This window comes from Pygocentrus nattereri, chromosome 26 (genome assembly GCF_015220715.1).
Source record: "Pygocentrus nattereri isolate fPygNat1 chromosome 26, fPygNat1.pri, whole genome shotgun sequence".
Classification (NCBI taxonomy): Eukaryota; Metazoa; Chordata; class Actinopteri; order Characiformes; family Serrasalmidae; genus Pygocentrus; species Pygocentrus nattereri.
The window spans coordinates 29,872,741-29,892,500 of record NC_051236.1 but is presented as its reverse complement, the minus strand read 5'-3'; the positions used below and the strand labels follow the sequence as shown (position 1 = coordinate 29,892,500).

At 39.9% G+C, this 19,760-nt stretch overlaps 1 protein-coding gene across 1 annotated transcript in view; it reads left to right on the top strand.

The window, feature by feature from the left end:
* Positions 1-19,760, top strand: part of col28a2b (collagen, type XXVIII, alpha 2b) — a 53,540-nt gene that overhangs the window by 33,280 nt on the left and 500 nt on the right. The window contains exons 15-35 of the mRNA XM_017715578.2: positions 1,722-1,790; positions 3,269-3,337; positions 5,340-5,408; positions 6,437-6,505; positions 6,655-6,726; positions 7,689-7,757; positions 9,343-9,414; positions 9,821-9,889; positions 10,262-10,330; positions 10,448-10,516; positions 10,648-10,716; positions 10,802-10,870; positions 11,990-12,058; positions 12,254-12,322; positions 12,432-12,512; positions 13,134-13,169; positions 13,864-13,900; positions 13,993-14,550; positions 17,177-17,472; positions 18,289-18,523; positions 19,168-19,359. Of these exons, the coding sequence (XP_017571067.1) occupies positions 1,722-1,790; positions 3,269-3,337; positions 5,340-5,408; positions 6,437-6,505; positions 6,655-6,726; positions 7,689-7,757; positions 9,343-9,414; positions 9,821-9,889; positions 10,262-10,330; positions 10,448-10,516; positions 10,648-10,716; positions 10,802-10,870; positions 11,990-12,058; positions 12,254-12,322; positions 12,432-12,512; positions 13,134-13,169; positions 13,864-13,900; positions 13,993-14,550; positions 17,177-17,472; positions 18,289-18,523; positions 19,168-19,359 (2,407 nt within the window). The remainder of the gene's footprint in view (positions 1-1,721; positions 1,791-3,268; positions 3,338-5,339; positions 5,409-6,436; positions 6,506-6,654; positions 6,727-7,688; positions 7,758-9,342; positions 9,415-9,820; positions 9,890-10,261; positions 10,331-10,447; positions 10,517-10,647; positions 10,717-10,801; positions 10,871-11,989; positions 12,059-12,253; positions 12,323-12,431; positions 12,513-13,133; positions 13,170-13,863; positions 13,901-13,992; positions 14,551-17,176; positions 17,473-18,288; positions 18,524-19,167; positions 19,360-19,760) is intronic.

The window sequence follows — 19,760 nt, the reverse complement described above, 5'->3', positions numbered from 1 at the left end:
GGTACTAGACTGGCCTGCCTGCAGTCCAGACCGTCTCCCATTGAAAATGTGTGGCACATTATGAAGCGCAAAATACGACAGCGGAGCCCCCGGACTGCTGAGCAACTGAAGCTGTACATCAAGCAAGAATGGGAAAGAATTCCACCTACAAAGCTTCAACAATCAGTGTCCTCAGTTCCCAAACGCTTATTGAGTGTTAAAAGGAAAGGTGGTGTAACACAGTGGTAAACACGCCCCTGTCCCAACTTCTTTGGAACGTGTTGCAGGCATCAAATTCAAAATGTTTCAAAAAACAATAAAGTTTATCCTTTGAACATTAAATATCTTGTCTTTGTAGTGTATTCAATTGAATATAGGTTGAAAAGGATTTGCAAATCATCGTATTCTGTTTTTATTTATGTTTTACACAACGTCCCAACTTCATTGGAATTGGGGTTGTAGAATCAATTCTTCCATCTGTCAATGCCATTGCAAGGTACTTTTACTTAAGCCTGTCCTTACACACTTCATGCACATTGTCAGACTTTCAGCAGTATAGACAAAGACACTTACTGCAAATCCCTACTCTGTGTCATGATTGGCCCCTCCCAGTCCTGTCCATGTGTTCGTGTTGTGTTTTGATCTTCCATGTGCATTTGTTTTGGTTTCCTAGTCCGGCCCCTTGTTTTGGTGACTCCTCCCCTGATTATTCTCACCTTTGTTTCCACCTGTGTCTTGTGAACCCTCATTAGCCCTCTTGTATTTAAGCCCTGTGTTTTCATTAGTCTAGTGCTGGTCTTTGTTTGAATTGTTTGCTTTGTTCGATGTGTTTGATCATGCTGTTCGTTTGACGTGTTTTTTGGACCATTTGAACCTGTTTATTGTTTGTCATCACGTCTAACTATCATTCTATCTGTGTTGGCTCATTGACCCTGGACCATCTTGACCATGACCCTGGATTTGCCCATAATTAATTTCGCTTATCTCAGCACATGCGTCCGCTTCCTCACTCCCCATTACATTCTGATGGTATAATTACATACATAACTCTTACGCATGATGACTTCTAAGAGGGGACAACACAATCATACAAGCAGAAGCTGAAAAATGCTTCAAATATCCAATACAATGTGCTGTCTGACAAAATGAAAAGCTCCATGTTTTATTTCTTAGAACCTCCAGTCGTGGGCTGGAGGTTAGGGATCTGGCCCTGTGTCCGGAAGGTTGCCGGTTCGATCCCCAGGGCCGACAGTCCATGACTGAGGTGTCCTTGAGCAAGACATCTAACCCCCAACTGCTCCCCGGGCGCCGTGGATAGGGCTGCCCACCGCTCCGGGCAAGTGTGTTCACTAGTGTGTGTGTGGTGTTTCACTTCACGGATGGGTTAAATGCGGAGGTGGAATTTCCCCGGTTGTGGGATCAAAAAAATATCACTTATCACTTAAATGGGGAATGTCTACTTGGTTCTTGAGATTAAAGATGAATTTAGGCTTTATAAAATTCTTATAAGTTTAGGATATAGGATATAGTTTTATTACATATACACTTAAAGACTAGAGAAGCATGGAAGGAAAGAACAAGACTAAGTTGTGTGGAATCACTCTAGAGTCCATTATATTTCATGAATCAGTTCACTATACTGATACATACACACTTAATACTACGTAGTGAATAGTGAATTATTTAACAAGTGAATGGAACATAATAATACAGTGATAACAAACTTTTTTTTTTTAATGAAGGGAGAGAGAGGCCCTGAGGGACCAAGAGGACCAAGGGGGCCAACAGGACCTGGTATTAAAGGAGACAAGGTAACACACACATGCATCAAGACCATGGAAATGCTTTTTTTAACCCTTCTTCTAAAAATCATACTCGGGCTAACAGTCAGAGACCCTTTTCGTGCTTCATTATTACATGCAGCAGAAACCGTCATAGTAGGGAAAACATTACAGTGACCGCATTAATGAAAGTGAACGTGGAGGACTTGTTTATTTTTGCATTCTTATTAAGATTTTTACCCATTTTTACCAAAGAGCGGTCCAGGCTTGGCAAGGGCTACAAGCTTTTCTTAAGGCATGGCTACGAAAAGAAAGGATGTCAGCAGTATACATGACAACTTACTTAACGAGGTCAGTTAACGTTAGCTGTCTGATGTTTACGAGAATATTGTGAGTGTTGTGCAGGTAGGGATGTCACTGTCTTTTGGTTATTTTATGTGATTTACTTTTACATTTCTACTATTTCTTTGTATAGTATAAATGTTGTACAGTGTCCAGTGTTGTAAATGGCCAGGTTGTAGTCAGTGTTCCAGTGTCAGCTTAGCAATATCACAGTGTTTAATTACTTCAGTGTTTGGGCAGTAACATCACTAACATTAACATTGAGTCAAAACATACTGATCTACACAATCTCTGCAAATAGTCCACTGTATAGTCGACTGAATGGTCCACAGTAGCTGATGTTGACACCACAGATAGTGAACTAATAGTGAAGTCCACATCATTTCCTGGTTCATCTACCCCATGTTAACTTACTAATGTCCTCATGTTTTATTTTACATTTGCGGCATTTGGCTGACGCTCTTATCAAGAGAGACTTACAATTTGATCATTTTCACAGGCAGGCCAAGGCAGTGTTAGGAGTCTTGCCCAAGGACTCTTATTGTATAGTGTAGGGTGTTTGCCCAGATGGGGATTGAACCCCAGTCTACAGTGTAGAAGGCAGAGGTGTTAACCACTACACTAACCAACCACTCCATTTTATTCATAGATAATGCCACTTGTTCTCTCTCCTGGCCACTTTCTATGTGTGTTAAGTCCATAGCACTCGCCTATCCAGTGCCAAAGCAACAGGTGTCAGTAGCCTCAGATGGTCTGTTAATGACAGTTTGCTATCTGGGCTGTGTGTACTTGTGTGTATGCGTGTATGTGTGTTTGTCAGTCAGTGAGAGCAGACACACTCACACACACATAGAAAGTCATCACAGATTTAACAGCTTTTTTTTTATTTAAGCACCTCACTATGTTTATGAGACAACAAGCTACAGCAGGTTATCCATCCTGCAGCCAAAATCATGTGCAAACAGTACTGTTCCTAGCCCTAGCTCCTAATTATGTCTCACTTGGTCATGTGCCAGAGACTTTTGTTGCTACAGTGTCTTAATCTCAAATTCTAGAAATGTAACTGATAAGAATTTATGTCTCTAGCAAGCCAGAACTTGATGAGAGGCCCTATCATACAATGTTTTTCTCTATAGTTTTATGGAAGATAATGTATGTTTGTTTAGGGTGACTTCGGACCTCCTGGGTTACCCGGACCACTCGGCCTTCCTGGACTGGGCGTACAAGGAGAAAAGGTGCTGGCAGATGAAGCACTGAATCTTTTTATGTTTTGCATGCATATAAAAGTTCAAGCCCAATGTTTAAGCCAAGCACCTCACAATGCTTTAACTGTGATGGGCAGTTGAAGCACATATGTATGAAGAATCAACTGTTCATCCCCATTTGCAAAAAGGTTGGGATGCTGTGCAAAATGTAAATAAAACAAAATACAATGACACACACGTCATTTAAACACTATATTTCATTGAAAATAGTACTAAGAGAACATATCAAATGTTGAAACTGAGGAATTTTATTGCTTTTTGAAAAATATTTGCCCATTCTGAATTTTATGCAAACATGTTCCAAAAATGTTGGGACAGGTGCAATAAAAAGCTAGTAAAGTTGTGTAATGCTAAATAAATGAACCTTTTGGTTAATTAGCAAAAGGTCAGTGATGTGATTGAGTATTAAAAGAGCATCTCTTAGAGGCTGAGTGTTTAAGAAGTAAAAATGAGGAGGGTTTCATCATTCTGTAAAAGACTGCACAGAATAATGCAATAATTAATCTGTAGTACATAATGTCACTAAAAGATTCAGAGAATCTGGAGAAATGAACAAGAACAAGTCCAAAAAACAGTATTTGCTGGCAATGATTTTTGGTCCCTCAGGTGGCACTGCATTAAAAACAGACATAATTCTGTAGAGGAAATCACTGAAAACACATCTGAGAAACACTGTCTGTGAAAACAGTTCATAACTGCAATTTAAATGCAAGTTAAAACTCTAAAATGTAAAGAAAAAACCATATATAAACAGGATCCAGAAATCTCGCTGCCTTCTCTGGGCCAGTGCTCATTTAAAATGGACCGAGGGGAAGTCCTGGGGTCCAATGAAACAACATTTGAATTTTTTTTGGAAATCAGGGACACTACGTCGTCTGGGCTAAAGACCACTAAGCTTGTTATCAGTGCACAGTATTCATGATGGTATAAGAGCGCATTAATGCGCATGGCATGGGAGAGGTGCACATCTGTAAAGGCACCATTAATGTTGAATGATATATGCATGGTTTGGCAACATATGCTGCCATCCAGATGATGCCTTTTTCATGGAATGCCTTGATTATTTCAGCAAAGACAATGCCAAACCACATTCCGCATGCATTACAATAGCTTGGCTCAACATTAAAAGAGTCCAGGTGCTTAACTGGCCTGCCTGCAGTCCAGAACTGTTACCCCTGAAATCCTATATCAAACAAGAATATGAAAACATTTCACTTTCAAAACTACAGTAATTGGTCTCCTCTGTTCCCAAACACTTTCAGAGTGTGGTGAAAGAAGAGATGGTAAAGTTGCCCCTGTCCCAACTTTTTTGGAACATGTTGTTGGCATCAAATTCAAAATGGGCATATACTTTTCAAAAAACAATAAACTTTCTTCATTTCAACATTTGATATGTTGTCTTTCTATTTTTCTATTCCATTCTTGCATGCTATTTTATTTACATTCTGCACAGTGTCCCAACTTTGGAAATGGGTTAAAATGTTACAAAGGGTGATGCAAAAAGTTTAAGACGACTAGTAGAAATGCTTCAGTTTTGCATTCTCTTTAATACAAAGCTTACCATTACAAATGATATGATCAGAGTACAATTTGAATGAATAGCAGAATATAACATTTTAACATAAATTTCAGAACAGCGACAAAAGCCTCTGATAATTGGAGCACAAGATTCAATGGAAGGAATTAAGACGCATAATTTTTTAAAAATCTGATTGTTTTGTACAAAGGCTTTAACATGGTCGGTGACACAAATGTGCCTAAATTTAAATAATGCAGAATGTTGAATTTTCCTTCTTCTTGTTCTTGTCTTGACTTTTCTTTGTTTTAATTTTTTCAAACCACTAAAACTTGTTATTTGCATGATTAAATGAAAATTCCTCAATTTTCAAAGTGGTCATAACAGTTAATGAAAAATTATATATGAGTTTCTGGGTGTAGCAATGATGTGTTGATTTGATTACTAATTACTCAGGGAGTGGAGGGGCCACGTGGCCCCCCTGGGGTCAGAGGCCTGCCTGGCGAGGGTTACCCAGGACCAAAGGTAAAAGCATCCCATCGCTACTTTGTGTATAACATGATTGATTTTATTAGAAACTGCCACATTATGCTGAAGTTCATTCAATACAGGCTAGAGTCTTACATCAAAAGAGAACTGCCAGATGTGAAAGCAGGATACAGAGGGACAAGAGAGATCATTGCTGATGTACGCTGGATTATTGAAACAACCAAGGAGTTTAAAAGGGAAGTCAACATGACTATCGACTGTGTGACCACGTAAAACTATGTCTTCAGGAAAATGGGAATACCACTTTATCTAACATTCTGATCACTACATGCTCATAATAGAAAATGGACAAACAGATTGGTTCCACATTGAAAAAGCCATAAGAAAAGGCTGTATACTATCACCATACATGTTCAACCTACATGCTGAACATGTAAGGAGAGCAGCAGGACTGGAAGAAGATGCCACAAATTCAAAATTGATGGAAGAAACCTCAATAACCTTTGAAGTGAAAGATAGAGCACTCATAGGAGAAGACCTAAAGGCCTTTATAAGAAAGGTTAAAGAACAGAGAAAAAAGATGGGACTAGATTATGATCATTTTTGCCTACTGGAATGAATTATTTATAACAAAGAATCCATCATTCAAGTAATATGACACAGATGATTGCCACTCGGCAGAACAAGGATGAAGGAGCTTGAAAAGTTCTTCCAATGCAACGATTTGTCTCCTATGATCATAATTGTCCAAGCAATGGTCTTCTCTGGGGTTCTTTATGAATTTGAAACCTGGACAATAAACAACATAATCTCAGAAGAACCAATACATTTGGAAATGAACAATTGAAAGTACAGGACAACCGGAAGATATTCTGAAGGAATTGGCAGCACTATCTTGCTGGTGTACAGTTAAAGACAGAGAATAGTCCACTACCAAAATGATACCTGGCTCAACAGCATTGCTGTCATCAGAAAGTGACCAAAGATGGGGTAGTGGCAGTCATGTGGATTATGTGGACGGGATGGTACATGAAAATTGAATGTGTCTGTGTGTGCTTTTAAAGGGTGATCAAGGGTTACCAGGAGAGTCTGGAGCGCCAGGAGAGAGAGGTTTGGGAGAACCAGGACCAAAGGTCAGCATGAAGAATTATGTGCTGAAAAAATGCATTGAAGAATTTTGGATAGGTTTTTATGCAGAAGTGAATTTGTATGTTTAGCTTTCTGCTAGACTTATGTGCAGTAGTAACAGCACTTGAATGAAGTGACTCTTTTTTATCCACAGGGTGAACCAGGAGCACCTGGGTTGTCAGGGTTGCCAGGTCTACCTGGAGAGGATGGAGCTCCAGGGCAAAAGGTAATAGTTGGCACAGACAGATAAATATGCTGTGTTCATGACAACTGTGACTTTGTGGAATTTCCTGCTTCCCAACTACAAGTTGAATTAAAGACCTGTTTTGTTATTCTTCATGTATTTAAAAGTAGGCAATTCACCATTAACCCTTTGGGGTCTAAGGGCATTTTCTCAATTTTTGCACATCTTCTTAAAATCACTTTTTAAGCCACCTACACATAATGATATCCATTATTTTCATATCAAAACGCTCCATTATCTTTGTCACTACTTCCAAAATCATTGCAGCAATTTAAGTGGCTGTAAACTCTTTTCACATGTGTCTTTGATGTCAACTGAATAAAGAATGATGGGTTTCTGGCATGACGGATAAGACCTTTGTGATTTCCTATGTGTCCATTAGTCAGTTTGACACAAAATGAAGACACACAAATCCACCAATTACACCTGATGAAAGCAGATGATTTGCAACTCAATCCCTCTTCATAGCCTCATAACTCCAGAGGTGAATCACATATGATTGTGATCATATGGCACTGAAAGGGCAGGCTTTACAGATTCTGGAAATGTTGGATCCATATTTCCAAGCTTTTATATTTTAAGGACAGAGAAACATTTACAGAAACACACAGGCAAGTTCATGGAACCCAGAGGGTTGGTATAATACCAAATCAGTTCTGGAAGAAGTTGCAAAAGCTTGGTCATGAACACAGCACTGGTTAGATGGATGGATGGATGGATGGATGGATGGATGGATGGATGGATGGATGGATGGATGGAAGGATGGATGGATGGATGGATGGGTGGATGTATAGATACTTTCAAGATGGTTACAAGACACTTGAACAGCACATAACAACACACGATGTGTGATGAGAATACTTTGACTGTGGGGTGTCATGTCTATGGCTCTGGAGAAGAGTGTGGCAACATGATTGGGATGTGTGGCTGTTTGTGAATTTTAGGGGGAACCTGGTGTTTCAGGTTTAAGAGGACCAGAGGGAACACCTGGGGTTGGCACTCAGGGCGAAAAAGTAAGATCTCTTTCTCCTTCTGTTGCTCTAAATTTAGGAGTGGCCACCAACACTCTTAATCCTTTAGAAATCATTCTGTGCTGTAGTTGTGTACTAAAAATACTGTATATAGTTGCATTGTATCAATGGTTACAGAGAGAGAGGACTAACAACACAAAAGATATGACCTACTTATGAATAAATAAGCACTTCATTGTTCGGTTTCAAGATTCATGCAAAACTTCTCTGAGGAGGATTAGTGAGCAATAAACAATGGAGAATTATTTAATTTAGACGGGGTGGTCCTACTTTAATCGATGTATCATTTCTAGCCTTTACAGTACCGCTTTAGCAACCTGGGAGACTCACAGACCAATCGAATGTGTTGTACATATCACACATAATGCTACTCTGCCAATCAGATCCATGCATTGCAATGAGTACTGAGACTCGAGTGAGTGATGCACGCATGGGAGGGACGAGGCGAGAAACAGCAGTCGGATAAGAAAGTGAAACCGTGGGAGGTTATTTCACATGGGGCACTCTAAAAAGAGAAAACTGACAATAAATGTTGTTGAAATATTACTGAATTGTACTTTATTTGATTTGACACTCAGTTGTTGACTACGTTAGATGTTGATATAACTACTAGGCTACTTCAGTAAACAGTATATGGCACCGAATCATGATGCAAGTTAGACATTATGATGTTCCAGACCTTTGCTTGAGGAAATTTTCTCTATCTGGACCTTATTGAATTTTAATTAAATACCCCTGCTATAGACCTCTCTTCAGACCTGATACAGATGTAGAAAATTCTTCTCAGTTAAACGCAGTGGTTATAGTGGACTAGTGGCATGACGTTTATAGTGTGTGTGTGATGGAATTTGCTGTTGCACAGTATTGAGCAAATTTGTATCACGTGAAGGTTTATTACCATCACAAATTATATTCCCTATAATAGTATTGTATGTAGTAATCCAGATTTTTGAATGTGGGTTATAGTGATTAGGGGACCATACTAGACAGAACGCAAAAGTCATTCAAGGTATTTTGATATGAAATTTTTCATTGTAGAGTATCTTGCCAACTTTCTTTACAGTAGTGATGATAGGAAGCAGGGGTTGCAATGTCTACAACAAATATAAGCACTATTATACAGGCATATTTACTATCCAAAGTTTTTACCATATTTACTGTGGATTTATATCATTTTAACTAGTGAGCTAGCACTCAACTTAGAATTTGCCATGTTTATAAAGTCTGCTCATATAAGTTGCTCCTCCCTTTTTAATTGCATTATGAGACAACAGTGTCCACCAACACTATACTCAATAATAAATCTACTGAAATATGCATGTTATATATAATATATTCAATCATATATGCTTAAAAACCTCTTAGAATTCGTGTTCTGTATACTCCCAATCTTAGAATAGTAAAGCTAACATTTAGATAGTTGGGCTGGTTCTATCGCTTGTAGCAGATTAGGACTAAACTAAACTCATAAGGAATAGACTTGTTGACCATCAACATTCAATGTATACTATAAAGCTAGTAGAGTGTAGTTGTGGTGTAATGCAATGGTTGTTATGCTGTTGTGTAGGGTGACCAGGGCCAGAGAGGAATCCGTGGCTTAGCTGGACCTCCAGGAATCGCGGGACCATCAGGAGCAAAGGTGAACAAAGGCCAATAAAAATAAGAACTCATTTCAGAGGACTGGATAAAAATGGACAAAAAATGAGTTTGGTCTGGATCACTCCTGCAGTAATATTTCTCTGAGCACTGATACTTTCACCATGTAGCACTTGGAGCAGCTTTTGTTACAAAGTTTTTATTACATTTTTATTGTGATCGAGTTTTAACAATATAAAGATCCTCCGATGGCTCAAGATTCACAGTTCTCAAACAAAACCTTATATATTAGTGAGGAAAGTGATACAGCATGTTCACCTATACTTATGCTCATGGTTTACCATCTGCGAAAGACATGTTTCTGAAAACAGACAAAAGCCTATAAAGCATTACTTTTCTATAGGTTAATGGGGTTTTTGTTGTGAGTGATGGGCTTTGTCCTTCTGCAGGGTGAGCCAGGATCATCAGGGCGGCTGGGCTTACCAGGGTTACCAGGACGTGCACTAGCAGGACCGAAGGTATAGGCAATTACACACACAATATGTTGGTGGCCAAATTTAAAGGAAGTACACTGTAAAGTTAAGTCAAATCAAGTTTCATTTTTAAATGTATTTAAAACAACTAATGATGACAAAGTGCTGTCATGCCTTAAAAGCAAATAATTGTAATAACCTATTCTTAATTTAATAGGGAGCCTGTGAAAGGATATTGCTGTTGTCCCTTTTCCAGAGGGCAGTCAGAAGTTGTATTAATATGACATGATTCCTAACATTTGAAAAGTAGTGTAAAAACATAACCACATGTGAAACAGTTCTGCGGTGAAGTAACTAGGAATAATTTCACAATAAAGTGATTTATTACAGACATGCTTTCATATTTCTTTTTTACAGGGTGACATAGGTCCACCAGGTCCTCCTGGCCCCTTGGGGGAAACAGGCTATGGCCTTCCTGGACCAAAGGTAATTCAAAGTAATATTTATTTACTAGAAAGCTTTTGCTTCACTAATCTGCATTAACTGTTATCCAGCCCCAGAATCTGTCTGATTCTTGTTGTCTCTTGCTGTTTTGTCTTCCAGGGTGACCGTGGAGACCCAGGTCCTCCTGGGCCATTTGGGCCAAAAGGAGATGGCTATCCTGGACCAGCAGTATGTTGGAACAGACTGTACTCTGTCTTAGCCCTGTTAACCTTTCAGAATTGCGACTTATGTATGGTTATATTCATTAGTAATGATTTTATTAATGGATATGTGCATGTGTTTGTGCTCATTTTTCTCAGGGTCCTCCTGGGCTTCCTGGGCTTCCAGGAGAGCCTGGTCCAGAGGGATTGGGTATCCAAGGACCAAAGGTATCCACTTTAACCCATCCTGTGGTGTGTGTTTGTGTGAGGATGTGCTAAGGATGGATATGAAGTGTGTATCTGTATATCTCAGGGTGATATTGGGTTCAGAGGGTTGCCAGGACTACCAGGACCTCCAGGAGAAGGACTACAAGGGCCACCGGTATGTCATATCAGCAGGAAAAAAAAAACACGTCAAATTCAAATGAGGATACACACACACACACACACACACACACACATACACACACTCACACACACACACATATATATATATATATGATCAGGGATATTTGGCTTTTGGGTGAAATTTCAGGAAGAACCTAAAATGCACTTTAACTTTTACAGGTGAACTTAATGTGACCTTTTCTAAACTCTTGAATGCTCATGTCCAGCTGTTCAGTGTTTCAGTACTTTTTGCACAACTTGCTGTTCTCTAACAAGGAGCTTAACGGCGAGGTGGTGGTGGTGGTGTCACAGTGTGGGCAGGTGTGTCTAGTCAATACAGACCTGCCCTACACTTTGTGAATGGTGCAGTGACCCAGTGGCCCAAACTACTGAATAACATCATTTATCCAGACATTGTGCCTCTGCATGAACAACACAGGCCTCATTTCATCTTCATGGATGACAATGCTCTAGCTCATCGAGGTTGCATCATTAGGGAATGGCTGCTGGAGACTGGGGTACCTCAAATGGAGCGGTCTGCATTTTCTCCAGACCTGAAACCCATAGAAAACCTATGGGATCAGCCGAGTCGCTGTGTAGAAGCTCGTATCTCTGTACCTCAGAGCCTCAATGACCTGATGGTCACCCTTCAAGAAGAGTGGGATGCAGTGACATCTTCCTAAACTTCACTATTTCATACCCACCTATAGACCATAGTATAAATAATTTATAGTATATGGAAATATATAGTATGATGGAAATGAATCTATAAATTTTTGTGTGTGCCAAATGTGGGTACAAACGAGCAATGAACTATGGTGTATTCAATTACAGAGCATACTGTATCCAGGCTCAGCATAATCTATCATCCAGCTCATCCTAAGCGAGTTACTACTGTATAACGTATCTTTAAGACGATACCATTTCCATGTTCATTCAGGCATCTACACGTTTCATATGCAGTGAAACAAATCCAGTCAGTTCACCTGTAGAACATAAAAACTCCATATGCACAGCAGTCATCTTAGGACACACAGGTGCTAGTCCACAGAGGCTAAATCCTAACCCTTCCTTTTCAAATGTTTAAGTTAAGCATCCTTTCCAAAATCTCTAGGGCAACTCTGGAAGACCAGGACCTCCAGGTGCTCCAGGACCACAAGGACAGGGAGTTCAAGGGCCAAAGGTAATACACACACAAGCATATTGCCTCTGTCCAAACAAAAACATCTCCGAGTGACTTTAGTAAGTACGTACTTGGCTAATAGATTATTCTGGTTCTGATTCTGACATACATCCATGTGCATACTCCAACAGACATGCGCAGTACATCGTATATGTGTAAACAAACCTGTTATGGTGTTTTTTAATTTTTTTTTAGGGTGAGCATGGAGCTCAGGGCATGACTGGACCGAGAGGACCACCTGGCGATGGCTTCCCAGGACCAAAGGTCAAAGCTCAAGCGAGCTCTATCAATGTAGCTCAGTATATAGAGTGAATGGATTTTATTCTAGAAAATGTCTAAAAGCTTTTCTCTTTAACTCCAACTTTTTATTTAGGGTGACCGTGGTTCTAAAGGGGAAAAAGGTATAAAAGGGAACAAAGGGGACATGGGAGATCCTGGTAACCCTGGGCAACCAGTAAGTCCTGCTGGGTTATGGCATTACATGATTAGGGCTACAGCTAGGAAGACAAGGTCAAACTGTTGTACTATATATTGCATGCATGCCGACTCTCAGTCGAATCTCAGTATGCAAAGCTTATATGTTTCTAAAGTGTGCGTTCGATGGGGGTCCACAGGGTATCTACAAGGCATCCATAGGGTATCCATAAGGAACAGGTGTATCTACAGTACACATTGCATACTCAGGGAATAGGACATCCATGCAGCATTTGCACAGAACAGGTAATGTTATAGGGTCCCGAACAGTAAACAGGCCATTCAACTGGCACAGGGCCCTTAATATGGCATTCATGTGGCACAAGGCATCAACGTGGCACAGGACATTTCACAAAGTATTCATATGCTATAGCCCATCCATAGAGCATAGGAAACCTTCAGGACATACTTGGGATACAGCACACCAATAGACCATCCACAGAGTATCCGCTGAACATCAATGAAGCGTCCAGAGGGCACAGGGAATGCATGGGGGGTCCACAGGGTATAGGGCATTCTCAGTACCTCCATGGAACATCCACAGATCATACAGCATCTTCAAGACATCCACAGGGCATAACATCCTATTTTTTTCTTTCAGGGCAGACAAGGAGTGAAAGGAGAATCAGGGTTGACGGTGAGATTTCTTCCCATTTTCTCCTATATTTCTACAGTGTTCTACATTGATGTATAAGTAATAACTGGACAAATGTCCTCTTCTTTATGGAGAGAACCATGGTGATGCATGAATACTTGGTCATACAGCATACTGCACTTATGTGTCATGTCTGGTATGGATACAGATTAACTTATACATTAAAGGGGAATTACATTGATTTTTAAACATTTAAGCATAATTCAGTCTTTGATATGTAAACAAAGTAATTCCGAGTAGTTTGATGTGAAATGATTCATTATGACGAAACTCTGGTTTACAGATCAGGTTGCAATGTTTACCACAAATATAGCCATTTTATTTACTATCCACAATAACTAGTGAACCCACACATTTTCATATGTAATGTAAGTTTTTATAGCTAACTGTAGAACAGTGATACAAACATTAGCTTCAGGGATTAGTCTTCCCTAGAACCCTAGAACCTTTCCATCACAAATATGACAACCAATTTTCAACAACTCAACCTAACATAATATCTAATATCTCTGCTATAATCCAGCTGTGTGTGATTTCAGCCAAATCAGTGACTCTGCATACAGGTTGTGGGTATTTCAGCCACTCCTTCAGCTGAAATCACTCACTTTCCATTTTAACATGTTCCATATAAAACACCGTTTCTGATTCATCATGTTCATATGGTGTTCATTTTCAGAGAGAAGACATTATCAGGATGATTAAGGAGATTTGTGGTATGATTCTCTGTCTTCTCAAGCTCTATTCTATTCAAACCCTGTTTCCATGTTCCAATATCTGACGCTTCCTTTGATTTAAAACATTTCAGGCTGCGGAATCAAATGCAAAGAGCGTCCTATGGAGCTTGTGTTTGTGATTGACAGCTCAGAGAGCGTTGGCCCGGAGAATTTTGAGATCATAAAGGATTTTGTCACGGCACTGGTGGACAGAGTGACGGTGGGTCGCAATGCCACACGGATTGGAGTGGTGCTCTACAGCCTGGAGGCCAGAGTGGAGTTTAATCTGGCCCGATACATGACCAAACAGGATGTCAAACAGGCTGTCCGAAAGATGCCTTATATGGGTGAAGGTACATATACAGGCACTGCCATTCGAAAGGCTACGCAGGAAGCTTTCTACAGCGCTCGGTCAGGTGTCAGCAAGGTCATCATTGTCATCACAGACGGACAGACGGACAAGCGGGATCCGGTGGTGCTGGATATCGCTGTCAGAGAGGCCCACGCAGCCAACATCGAGATGTATGCTCTGGGAATTGTTAACATCAGTGATCCAACACAAGCAGAGTTTCTCAGTGAGCTGAATCTCATCGCTTCCCAACCTGACAGTGAGCACATGTATCTGATAGATGACTTCAACACCCTGCCAGGTAAATCAGCTTCTTCACACAGAGTACAGTTTGTTTTGTTGGTGTCTACAGCGTAGACTGTACTCACACCAAAAGTAAGCCTCCATTTTAAAAATATCTCAATCCATGCACACTTGACATTTTTTCTATTTAATGGCAAGATTTTTTTCCTACTTAAACGAAGAGAATTTAAAATCACACACTCCTAGGGGAGGGCAATATGGAAAAATATTATATCACAATATTTAACCTATTAACCCTCTGCAGGCCCTCTAGTAGACATTTTCTCAGGTATTTAACGTGATCAATACGAATTAACGCGATCAATAAATAAAATATTGTCCCCAAAATATAAGAAAACCCTAAAGAAGCCAATAATGTAATAATTTCCCAGCCTGAAATATAATACAATGTTTTACTTAACTTGGTCAAAAATGTAATCAAATATTGTAATAGTAATGTAATAGAGTGTCTGATAATATTACTGATAATATAATGCCTCATTACATTATTGGGAACTTGCAACATTTTAAGTACACCAGAGGTGTCCAATGTTATCCGCAAAGGGCCAGTGTGGCTGCAGGGTTTCACAAGCTGAAGCACACCCGATTGTCCTTGTTTAATCAGTGGGTCTTAGCCTTCAAACATGTTATCAGGTGACCTCCTGCTTTGTTGTAGTGACCACCTGCAGCCACACCAGTCCTTTGCGGATAAGACTGGATACCCCTGAAGTACACTATATGTAATACTACAGGTTGTGTTCCACTCACATTGACTGGCAATAGCACAACTACAGATTCCTTCATAAAACATTATGAGCAACTGTCACAATAAAAAAGATCATTAGTATACGCACGGAAGCAAAAGTGTAAGGACACCCACGAAATCAGTTGTGGGAGCATTTGGACAGTAAGAAAAATCGTTGGTGAGAAAAATGCAGCAAGGGATTAGAACATCACGGAGGCATGAATAGCTTGATAAATCATTTCAGAGATGTAAGTATAGTTATCCTTGTGCAAGCACTGCCTGGCTAGCCTACATGCCCTATAACACAGCTGGTTTCAGTTCATTTGCCCCCTTATACATTTTTAATACATCGCTGACACCTACTGGATATATTTGGAATTGCAGTAACAAACATATTTAAAATTATGCTCGATTATGAAAGAGTTTTGAGAATGAGTGTTCAGGTTCTGGAGTATTCACAGCTTGTACAATGACATTCAGTCCAGCCGTAGATCCTAAGATAGGCCTTTTACCAATTTAACAACTGGGATAAAACTTAGGATTGTGACTTCAATAAAAACAGATCAGCTGTTTGTTGAGTCTAGGTTTGTGGCATGTGGTTAAGTCTATATCGTGACAGATATATTAGCATGTAGTTTACCTGTCACTCTTTCAGTAGTGAGCCCAGATTTGGAGCTGCTCATATTCACAGTAAGTGATGTATCTAGGACTTTCTGAAGGCTTAGTTCATCCAATGAAATATTTGACCTGTGGAACTTGCAGAGTGTAAATACAAACATATTTCTGTTTGATAAAAATGAACAAAGAATTATAGACATGCATTTTTTAGTTCTCAGAAATCATCAGGCCTTCTTTGAAGACCTAGAAGGCCCTGAAGGTTACCCTCTGACAATTAGCTGATTATATGGCTCAGGCTTTTTAGATAAGGGAAACACAGAACTGTACAGCATAGGGGACATAGGAGACAGGAGCTGGGAAACTCTTGTCTGTGGCTTCCCTTTAGTAGAAGTCACTTGCAGCAGGGAGCATAATTAAATTCATATTTGGTTGAGTTATTAAAACGTGGCTGCTGCATTTGCTGCATATGCTGACAACTGGACTTATATGGTGAATGCAGTTAAACCCTGCTTAATTTCAGCAATAATTCTAAATTCATCATTGCAACATGTTGGACCTTTCCTGACAATAAGTACAATATATCTGCTAGATGAAACTTTCTACCCGTTAAATCAGCCATTCCACATTCAGCACGGTTTGGGATGTAGGCAATTGTATGCTGACTTCTTGTAAAATCCAGGACTTCAATAATAATTGTAATATCAACACTAAACAAATTGCTGTATTATTGTGCACTGTACGTCCAAAAGTATCCAGACACCCTTTCTAATTAGTAAATTCACCTTTTGCTGTCACTGGCATACAACTGCGCACACGCAGTTTGTGTAATCTCCATAGAAAAGCATTGCTAATAGAATGAGACATCCTCAAGCGGGCACACCTGAGTGTAAAGTCACCATGCCCAATGCCAAGCATCAGCTGAAGGGGTGAAAAACCCTCTAGCACTGGCCTTTGGATCAGTGCAGTTGCATTCTCAGGGGTGATGGAGTTCCCTCCAATAACTTTGGGATAAGCTGGAGTCACTATTCGACTATCTAAAGCCTCGATTTAAAGCTGTCTGAGAAGAGCAGAAGCTGTTACTGCAGCAAAGAGGGGAAAATCCTGTTAATGTTTGATTTCTGAAGAAATGTTGGATGAGCAGGTGTCTACAAGCTTTTAAACATATAATGTAACTCAAAACAAAAAGAGATATTTAAAGAATCCCAAAACTAAAGAAAATCCATGTTTATGCATTTATGAAGTCTATCAGACTGACAACATACCTTTCTCTTCCCCTCTGTAGCTTTGGAATCTAAACTAGTCAGTCAGTTCTGCGAGGATGAGAATGGAGCTCCATTCTTTAACCGCATCAATGGTAATGGATTTGGTAACCATGCCAACCGCATCAACAATTACCCACATGGATTTGGTCACAACGGTAACCAGATTGGCAGTTATGGAAACAGCGTGTATGAGAGCAACCGAGGAGAAACACACACAGGAACTCATACTGCGACACACAGTGGATCACACTCCACAACTCATACTGTGACACCCACTGGCAGAGGGGACAGTTTGCCTGCACCAGTCACTCCAGATGTGAGTACAGTGTACACTGAAAAAAAAATGAGAAGTTACATTTTAGGTCAACCATCCCCATAATTAGTTGTACAAAACATAGTTTAAGTTGAGCTTACTCACAATCTGGTTGCTTCATTATAAGCTGAAGTTTCTTCTCTTTTTTTGGTTGTTTGGATGTTCCTCCCCCAGTTTAGTCATCACCAGTTCCCACCCACAGGCTATGGCTCCCTTATCATACAGTGTCCCCAGTCTGGGGGAGTGACAGCTTACCTGTCTCAGACTTGTGACCACAGAGGGCTGAGGTATCTCATGATCTCCTGTCTCCTGATGAGCTGGCAGTTAGACAGTCATGCCACCGTCAGCTGTGCTTTAGTTAAGCACAGAATGTGCTCTCTATTAGAGCTAATTCATCGTATCATTGGACACAGAAATTCAAACAACTTTGTGGTTCCTGAGAGTCTCAACTGTCCCACTGCCTATTCACCAAGAGATTATGACTTTGAATTCTGGTGTTGCCACAACCCTCCATGCTTAGATGCCTAAGAGGAGGAAGCCTTGGGGCACTGTATAACAGCAGCAGACTGTAGCTGGGAATTGACAATGATAAAATTAGGCAATTTCAACCAAAGCAACCTCATTTATTTATGTTTTGAGTGAGCTCAAATTGTTGACAGTATTACAACTTTTGAGTAAACTAAGTTGTGAAAAATGTAAAACTTAAAAACTTAAAATTTCAAGCTGACTTCTCCTTTGATTTTTTACAGTGTTGCATGCGTTAATTGATGTTCATAGAATTTGTTATTCAAATAGTAAAGGTGTTTTTTCCCTTGTAAGGTCCCTCGAGGGCCACAAACCGCAGATACTTACACACACTCCATATCAGAGCACAGCAGCAGTGTAGACATTCCAACAGACAACAGAACATCTTCACACGACAGAGCTTCATCAGGATCCTCATCATCATCGTCATCGTCATCATCATCATCATCCTCATCATCATCCACAACTGTGATAACGTCATCCAGTTCAGTGCATTATGTCCCTGCCCCTCGGCCACCTTTACCTAAAGGTAAATACACACAGACACAGAAATATGCCCTCACATGCGTTCATGACTGACTCAGAACTGGGAAGTTTCCAACTTCTGAGAAGGAAAAACTCACTTGCTGCCCAACTTGCAAATCGTGTTTTTTACGGTGAATTTCCATATACTAAATACACTTTTAAAATAAATGAGGCTGTTTTAGAGCAATTATGTGCACTGCTTAAAAGCTTTTTAAAAGTTACCCCTGAGAGCTGTTAATAAGAGCTCAGTGGTGCACACTGCACCGAACAAACTCAAACACAATCGCCATTTTGGCCAAAAAGACATTATTTTGCTACTAAACATAATATTCATCTTTAGTATACTTCCAGCTTATTCCTGGCCCTAACCTTAACTTCAACCCAAATCCTTAACCTATCCCTCATCCTGGTCTTAAACCTGGGACTAACAGGGTTGAAATTCAACTGAGTTTCAACAATAATTAAATAATCTTTTGGGGGCTTTCCAAAATTATTTTTTTCTGACATTAAACAGCTGACTGGAAAATTTCCAGTTTCCAGGTGTCATGAATGCAACAACATAACCCTTTCTGAATAATGTACTGTAATTATATAATGTATGTAATGTAATGTAAATAATATTGTATGTTGTGTCTTGTCTATGGTCAGAAATTGTACCCCTGGACCCTCGCTGTAAACTGACCCTAGATCAGGGTCCATGCCGTGATTATAATATCCGCTGGTATTACGACCGGCAGGCCAATGCCTGCGCCCAGTTCTGGTATGGAGGCTGTGATGGCAACCGCAACCGCTTTGACACTGAGGAGGAGTGCAAAAAGACCTGTGTGGTCCCACGAGCAGGTAAACTCTCAAACACAAAGTGATATGAAGGTGTAAAAAATCTAATTCACACTATTTAACCCTTATCTTTCCAAAAGCACATTGCATATTTTAGACAGCAGTAGCAGTGACTGGAATTGTATTAAGACTTCCTGACATCTAAGATTTCTTGAAGCAGTTTGGCTCATATGTCAAGGCTTCAAGTACTCGCTTACAGCCCCCTGTCAAATATATATAAGCACGTAAAACTATTTTGTACCACCATGTTGTGAGTGTAAAAACTTAGACCAGCAAAAGCCAATAAGAAATAAATGGCTGAGGTAAGCAATGTCAAATATCAGATGTCTGAAAGTGTACTACACTATAATGTCATCTAAACTTTAAATAATATATGGATCAAAACCTAATGATGAAAAATATAT